Source organism: Pistacia vera, unplaced genomic scaffold, assembly GCF_008641045.1.
Source record: "Pistacia vera cultivar Batoury unplaced genomic scaffold, PisVer_v2 Contig275, whole genome shotgun sequence".
In the NCBI taxonomy this organism is placed as follows: domain Eukaryota; kingdom Viridiplantae; phylum Streptophyta; class Magnoliopsida; order Sapindales; family Anacardiaceae; genus Pistacia; species Pistacia vera.
Window position 1 is genome coordinate 145,557 of NW_022196085.1, and position 8,610 is coordinate 154,166.

The 8,610-nt window shown below is 34.4% G+C and overlaps 2 protein-coding genes across 2 annotated transcripts; one reads left to right on the top strand and one right to left on the bottom strand.

Annotated features, from left to right (window-relative positions):
• On the bottom strand, nucleotides 1–1,605 carry LOC116133786 (berberine bridge enzyme-like 13). The gene has a single exon (XM_031419472.1). The coding sequence runs from the start codon at nucleotides 1,603–1,605 to the stop codon at nucleotides 1–3; it is 1,605 nt and encodes a 534-aa protein (XP_031275332.1).
• Nucleotides 1,606–6,898: 5,293 nt separating this feature from the next.
• On the top strand, nucleotides 6,899–8,377 carry LOC116133782. Its single transcript, XM_031419468.1, has 2 exons — nucleotides 6,899–7,085; nucleotides 7,929–8,377. Exons 1-2 carry the CDS (start codon nucleotides 6,899–6,901, stop codon nucleotides 8,375–8,377), a joined length of 636 nt encoding a protein of 211 aa, XP_031275328.1.
• Nucleotides 8,378–8,610: the final 233 nt, after the last annotated feature.

Consider the following 8,610-nt stretch of genomic DNA (forward strand, 5'->3'; position numbering starts at 1 on the left):
CTAGCCTCCCAATGGAAGAGGTGGAATGCTCTGCTCATGCCTGAAGAAATTACCAGAATCAACTTTGGTCTTCACTCTTACTAGTCTCTTGAAGTTACCTTTGAAATATTTCTCACCCCACGCTCTAGCCTCAATGAAACTTGTGTTACTCTTCTTGTTCATGCCCAAATCAAGATCCCTGTAATTCACATATGCAGCTCTGGGAGACTTTGAAACATAAGGAGCCATGTACTCATATAACTCCCTCATCCATTCTACATGTTTTTTCTCATTCTGATCTCCATCTTGCCAACCAGTCGTGTAAAAGATTTCGAATATGTTTCCCTTTCTGTGAGGGAAAGGAATTTCAGATTCTGAAATCTTGCTCATCATTCCACCATATGGACTTAACACCATTGTTGGATTCTCTTCTTCCAGAAATTTTTTCCATATTCCCTCGAGCACGGTTTCAGGAATTGGTTCTTTAACAAAGTCTGATTTGGCTTTGAAATAATTCTTATATATATTCTGTCGCTGAAGTAAAATTTGAGGGGGTGAAGCTATTGGGTAAAGTCCCTGGTAAATCATAGACTTGATCCAGGTTGTTTCAATGCAATCTTTTCGCGTCAAACCCAATTCAGGAAACCTCTCCTGCATTACTTGAAGGAGTCGACCAGCGCCACCAAGATACAGGGCGGTGTATGTGTTTAGTACAATTTTGTTTCCATTTTGACTTGAATTGGCCACTTGAAAGAAAACTCTAAGGAAGAGGAAGAGATCTTCATCGAGCGTATGTGCAACTTGTTGCCATCTATAGAACAATTTTGTGGCTCCTTGTTCTCTAGTTTTGTTAAGTGTAAAAACTGTAACTGTCGGTGGCACAGGAACCAATTTTATCTTCCATGAGAGTATGATTCCAAAGCTTCCTCCTCCACCTCCTCTTATTGCCCAAAATAGATCTTCCCCCATGACTGCTCGATCAAGAATTCTTCCGTGCACATCAACAATTCGAGCATCGAGGACATTATCAGCACTAAGACCGTATTTTCTCATCATAAAACCAATAGAACCTCCTGTGATGAGCCCACCAATGCCTAAGCTTGTGCAAGAACTAGCAGGAAAGCCGTGGATATTGCTTTTCTCTGCAATTCTGTAGTAGACTTCACCAGTTGTTGCACCAGACTGAACCCAAGCACTTTTATCATCAATATCCATGGTTATAGATCGAAGTTTGGAAATGTCTACTACAATGAAAGGTGTTTCAATTTCGGATACATAAGAGAGCCCCTCAAAGTCATGGCCTCCGCTTCGGACTCTCATATGAATTCCAAGCTTTTTGGAGCATATAACGGCTGCTTGGACATGGGATTCTTCCAAAGGGGTGAAGATAAACTCAGGCTTGGGTAGAGAAGGGTCTGTAAACCTCAGGTTTTGAGCAGTAGATAGAAGGATCGAAGAAAATGAAGAAGTGTTTCTGGTGTAAAAAGTGGAGGAAGGAATGGAAAGCTGAGAGTTGACAGAGAGGCATTGCACAAAATTCTGCTGAACTGAAATCGAAATTGTTGATGAAGAAGCTGATAACAGGACTGCAAACAAAAAAAGAACGTATTTGCATGAAGACATCATTTTCTTTTTTAGGGCTTCTGGTGGTTCAAGAATTAATATAAACAACGCTGTCCTAATATAATCACCATTGATTACTGTTGGGACAATTAATTATAATTTTAATATGCTTAATTATGCTGAATTTGAAATTTTGGCTATATATGAATGAAATTATTGTTTGCACAAAAATCTTAATTATGTTAAATTAGTTTTACAATTTATGACTTACCTGTTGTTAAACTTGTTTCTTCGCCACCTACAGGAAAAAAAAATGATAAAGCAAACCATTGTTGGACCTGGCTCTTTGTATATCTTACATAAATAATTTGGTTGTCGTCAATCGTCATGACTGTTCTTACATATAAATATCTTTACGTGTTAGACAGCTGCCCGGCAGGAGTAAAGAAGAAGACAAAACTCAAAAGGCATTGGAATGGTGGACCTCGGTGTTTCTCAGTCTTTACATACAATTATTGTACTTCCCGTCTGCCACAACCACAATTAAATACTATCTTTCAACTTTGGTCACATCCATTATTGTGTTAATTCGTTGTCTTCCCCAACGATGAATGTTTGCAATTTTTTTCTTAAATCTGTTGTAATTGAAATGGGTTAATTTCATACTTTAGTGGAGGCTACGGATTTTGTGGGGAAGATAGCTGCAGAAGCATATTGTTATTTGTGAAAACTTTGCCATTGTTTCAAGCATACATGCATATGGGAAAATAGTAAGTTATAAGTTTTGTTGAAATGCGAAGTCACTTTCACATGGTTTGCAGGCAATTAGCTCACAAACTTTGACAAATGAGTTTACTAACTGTTATGCCTAAATGATATGCTGATGTCATTTTCACCAATCAAAACTTAGCAGACTTCTCCACCAATTAGATCTCAGCATGCATCTTCACCGATTAGGATTCATCAAGCACTTGAAAACAAAACTATATTAACTGTTTGATCCTTAAACCGGCTTAGAATGATATTTTGTGCAAACAAATGCTAGAAGTGTTCAAAAAAATACAGAAACCAAACCAAACTGGTAACTGAACCAAATTTCCAGTCATTAGAAAAACCAGTTCGGTTTCAGTTCAAAGAAGTTAAAAAACCGAATTTTTAGTTCGGTTACCGATTTGGGAGAATATGGGAAACGATTAACCGAAACCGATTTTACTAACCGGTTTATTATGAAAAATATTAAATAAAAAAAATCCAGTTTATTATAAAAATATTAAATTAAAAAAATATATAGAATATTAAATTAAAACCGGCTTTCCCCTTAACCATTTCGGTTTCGGTTCATGAAAATTCCTAAACCAAAAAACCAGTTCGGTTAACGGGTTTTGAACACCCATAAAAAATGCCGCAATTTCATTAAATTTAAAGATATAGGTGAAACCTCTCAATGAATCAGAATGAAGGAATATCTTTACCAAATTGGAGGCAACTTGCAAAAGCACTCATTACATTGAGCTAAAAAAAAGTATAAATAAGCAGCTCTACTCCTCAAAAAATAGATTATTCACACATTTATTCTACATAAAAAATAACAAAGACATATTACTAGAAAGAGATTGGCTTATCATTCTCTTAGAACACTACAATCTTGTAACCTTGAGTGATCGCTCTCTTTGTTTGTTTCATTATCAGTTAAATAGAAAGTCATTAATACAATCACAGTGGACGTAGGACTTGCTTATAACATCCAAACAAGTCTCTAAATCTCTCTTGTCAACTTGTTATTTACATATTAACAAACAAATATTATTACTGCACCATAAACACTCTCCATAATCATCTCACGTGTAATTTCATAGCACTTTGCACGTGCATAATCATTGATGTCAAAATCATGCATCAACACTAACATGCATGGTAATGAATTTTGAGTAAGAAATGGTGGGCTAGGTAACTTAAGGGTGACAAGAGATTATGACAAAAATATGTAAATATATTAAATGGCTACAATGATTGAACTTGAAAATGTGAATGTAGTAAAAATACTATTGATTTGGAGATCATGGTTTCTTATAAATATCATGGTCCATTTCTCCAAAAAGCATCACAACATCACTAACACCTACTAGCTATACTCTCCCAAAGTGTCTTTCCTCATTGTGAGAAAAAGTGTTATAGTGCTTTCCTATTCATTAGAGAGAGGTTTTGTACATCTTATTTATTGTCTTAATAAAACGCTTATAGTCTTTACCCATAGATGTTTTCCTTATAATCAATTGAGGGTTTTACCATGTAAATCTTTTGTCTGTTAGTTTTATCATTAATTATCATTCTCATGCTTCATTCTCTTATTTCATATTTATTATGCTGGTAGTTGGGTTTTCCAATCTCCTAAGAGTAGTATCAGCGCATTGGTTTCTAGTATGGTTCACAAGCAGACAATATTGTTCACAAGTGCAATATTATTTACTAATATTGTTCTCTATGGTGTTTGTGTTCGTTACAAAGGTGGCGGCAAAATATGAATTAGAAAAGTTCAACAACATCGACTCTATGCTATGGAATATAAAGATAATGGCAATCTTGAGAAAGGAAATTGTTTGCAAGGAATTCAAGGGATACCACAAAGTTTGACTGATTGGTGAAAAGTGGGAGAAGATAGAAGCCAATGCTATTGCCAATTTACATTTGGCAATAGTAGACAAGTGTATTGTTACGATTAGGGCCTAATTATCAATGTATATCTACCAATCTCACACACACACAATCAAGAATGAACACACAAGAGTCTTTACTGTGGTTCACCTATCCAAGATTTGGATAAACTACGTCCATGTTGAGCTCCATAATATTGAGGCTCACTACACTAACTTTGAAGATTTACACAGTATAATACACTTCTTAATCAAGACTAGCCCTCTTTTCTCTCAACCTGAAAACTCTACTGTAACCCTTTAAACCTAAGAGAAAAACTACCCAAGATTCTCCAACTCAGAAGGAAACACAACCTAATTCACCTTGCGATTCTACCGATCACAACAAGAGATTACAATTTTGAGACCTAACGAGATAAACCCTAACAGAGAGCAAAAGATGATTCACACAACAGAGATGAAGAAGACTCCTTTATAATAAGAGCGATTGCCTACTTATATACCGTTGACCTGGATGGAGAATTGCAACCGTTGGATCAGTTTCAAAGCAACGATCAAGATTGAATGAGTTATGGATCAAAACGACAGCGCATAACTTGAACTCAGATAGCACCGTTTTTTAGCTTCATAATTAATAATCTCCACCTTGAAGCCAACAAACTCCTTCAGGGTATCCTTACATTAGTGCAGCAAGTGACTCAGTATACATTACCTTATGTGTAACAAGTCCAAGCAATGCTTGAACTTGGCAATAATCACTACTTTTGTCCCCATGTCAGTTGGATTCTCCTCAATTGGTACCTTCTTCAGATCCAACCAGGGGCAGATCTAGCATACTTGAGAGTAGGCATGGGCCTACCCTCAGATTTTGAAAAAAATTTGCCAATATTTATAATTAATGATTTTTATATCAAAAAGGTACAATACATATAGCCCACAAGCCACAATCAAACTAAAACTAAAAACTAATATGGTAATGGCATAATGCAGAGGTTCACCCATCATAAATATTGCGAGACCCACTAGTTATTAGTATAAATATATTATATATATGTCATATGCGGCCAATCTCTATAAAATCACAATTTTTTATCCCTAATTTTATTAGGGAGTGCGCCTCTCTTTCTCTTTGTCTTATTGGCTTGGTTGAAGTTATAACTTTTGAAGGCTATTTTCTGCTTTATCAGTTTTAGGTATGTTATATTACTTATTTTAATTTAGTTTATTCTAGGGTTAAATCATATTTGTTTTTATGGAGGTTTTTTATTCTGATGAAAAAAAGTATAAATCTTGTGAGTTTGTTTGATTTTGTAATTGTTTGAATATTAATTTGTGATTTTAGATATCACAAATACATTTACAAGATTAATTTTTTATATAATTAGAGGATGACTTGATTTGCACCAATCATTAATATATTAATAATGATATTTTTATTATTTTAGAATGTGATTAGTTGACTAAGTATGCTCTAATAGTAATTAAATTAAATCTAGTTGATCTATGCCAATAATTTAAATAAGTCAAAAAATTGATTAGCAAATTATATAAGTTTTTAAATTTCACTAAAATGATTTTAAATATAAGAAAATTAACACAATAAAATGATTAATTAATTGCTAAAATAATATTTTAATTAGATCTAATTGTTACATCTAAAAACGTGATAAGTCAGTCCTTGTAATTTTATTAATTAAAATTTCATCGGTCTTTCTTTGCATGTATCATATTATCTTTTTTTTATTTGATAGCTATGATATCCAATTATTTCAAGAGATTAAAGAAAATTCCAGCAGAAATTGTTGGTGGAGACTCTATTGATATTGAGGTTAATCAAATCCCATTAGAAGAAGAAACCCCACATTAGCAACAACAACACCAAGTAAAAGAAGCTCAACCTTCGGTCAGGATGTTCAATTTAGATGAGCTTGAAACTGATCCAGGATTGAGGATACCAATTAACAAGATTTGTTGTACTGACAAGCAAAAGGAGGAAGTTCGAAGAGCATACTTATTGAAAGGTCCTTCCCAACCTAAAGATCATAACTTTCCTTTCACTCTTTTCGGAGATAAAAAGCGTAGGTTAACACTAGAGTGGTACAAAGAAGGTCCAAGTTGGATAGAATATAGTATGGCAAAAGATTGCATCTTTTGTTTAAATTGTTATCTTTTCAAAACTGATTATGGTGACCAAGCAGGTGGTGAAGTTTTTGTGAGTAAGGGATTTAATAATTGGAAAGATAAAGCGAAAGTGAAAAAACATGTTGGAGATCATTCTAGTACTCATAACCAATGTCATGCTAAGTGTGTTGATTTGATAAACCAAAGGCAACACATCGATGTAAATCTTGCTTGTTTGTTTAAAAAGGCCAAATTGGACTATCGCATTCGCTTGAATGCATCAATTGATTGCATTAGATTTCTTTTACATCAAGGATTGGCATTTCGTGGTCATGATGAGTCGATTGAATATGAAAATCAAAGTAACTTTATGGAATTATTGAAGTTTCTATCCAATCATAATGACGACATAAAAAAAGTTGTGCTGGAAAATGCTCCGAAAAACCATCAAATGACGGCCCCCAACATCCAAAGGGAATTAACTAGTGTTTGTGCTCATTTGATGACCAAGAAAATTATTGCAGAAATTGTGAGAGATATCTTTACTAGTTGATGAATCTCGTGATGTGGCAGTGAAAGAATAAATGGCCATTGTTTTTCGCTATGTGGACAACAGAAGTTGTGTTATTGAGCGTTTTATCGGGGTTGTGCATGTTAAGAATACTTCTGCAAAGTCTTTGAAAATTGCAATAGATGCTTTTTTTGTAAAGCATGGATTGAGTTTGACAAGTTTACGGGGGCAAGGTTACGATGGAGCAAGCAATATGAGAGGTGAGTTCAATGGTTTGAAAACTTTGATATTGAGAGAAAATAAATTTGCTTTCTACATTCATTGTTTCTCTCATCAACTCCAACTGGCGCTGGTCAAAGTTGTAAGTAACCATTCAGCATTAGGTGAATTTTTTCAATCTCTTTCTATGTTATCAAACACCATAGCGGCATCTTGTAAGTGCAGAGATCTTCTACATGATAAACAATATGAAAATGTAATATCTTTGATTTCTAATGGTGATCTTCATATGGGACGAGGTTTGAATCAGGAATGCACTATTAAACGACCAGGAGATACACGTTGGGGTTCACACATAGGGACAATTCATAGTGTCATAAATTTATTTTCTTCTGTTGTTGATGTGCTTAGGGTGATTGAGATTGAAGGAGACGATTGGCAAAACAAAAGTCAAGCAAGGAGTTTATTACGAGTCATGGAGAATTTTGAATTCGTCTTTTTGTTATTCTTAATGAAAAGAGTATTGGGAATCACAAATGAACTGTCACAAGCATTACAAAGAAAAGATCATGATCTTCTTAATGCCATACAATTTGTACAAATTTCGAAGCGTTGATTGCATAAAATGAGAAATGAAGACACTTGCTTCGACATATTGTTAAGAGAAGCTTCTGATATGTGCAAAGTTAATGACATACCAATCTTGGGGAATATGGAAGATAACTTTAGGAGGACAAAACGAGGGATTGCACCAATTACGAATAAACATCATTTTAAGGTGGAATTGATGTATACAGTTTTGGATAACATTCAAGAAGAACTCAATAATCGTTTTGATGAAGTAAATATGAGGTTGCTTTAATATATGTCATCTCTTGATCTAGGTAACTCTTTTGTTGCATTTAACAAAGATAGATTACTTGAATTTGCAAAGTTCTATCCTTCCGATTTTCCTCAACACGATATTTGGTTGCTCGATGATCAACTTGAAAACTATTATGAGGATGTTAGCACCAATGCCAATTTCACTCATGTCGAAGGGATTGCCGACCTTGCTAAAAAAATGGTTGAGTTTAAGAAGGATGTTGCTTACAACAAAGTTTTCTTGCTTATTAAATTAGCATTGGTTTTGCCTGTGGCTATTGCAACAGTTGAAAGGGTGTTCTCTACAATGAATCTTGTGAAAAATAGTTTGCGTAATCGAATGGGAGACGACTGGATGAACAATTGCTTGGTGGTTTACATTGAAAAGGAAGTTTTTGCTACAATTGAAAATGAAGATATCATTGAACACTTTCAAAATATATCGAAGCGGAAAATCGTGTTAAATTGAAGATCTTCAGGTATACCTTTCTAACTTGCTTTCATATTTAAACAATCAATATTCATATATTTAAATCTTCAGGTATACCATTCTAACTTGATTTTTTGGTCAATACGCAGAGGATGTGTGGATCTTTAATCTAGACGGTTGAGTTTTGTTATTAACGTCTGGATTTGGAGACTGGAGTTATACAACATGAAGTTTGACTGCTTCTCTGGTGATTTTAATCTATCTCTTTGTAA

Bases quoted from the DNA above. Each gene is read 5' to 3' on its own strand.
- LOC116133786 (XM_031419472.1), bottom strand. From the start codon at position 1,605: ATGATGTCTTCATGCAAATACGTTCTTTTTTTGTTTGCAGTCCTGTTA.
- LOC116133782 (XM_031419468.1), top strand. From the start codon at position 6,899: ATGGCCATTGTTTTTCGCTATGTGGACAACAGAAGTTGTGTTATTGAG. The intron at 7,086-7,928 runs GTGAGTTCAATG...CTCTTGATCTAG, and splicing joins TGGAGCAAGCAATATGAGAG to GTAACTCTTTTGTTGCATTT.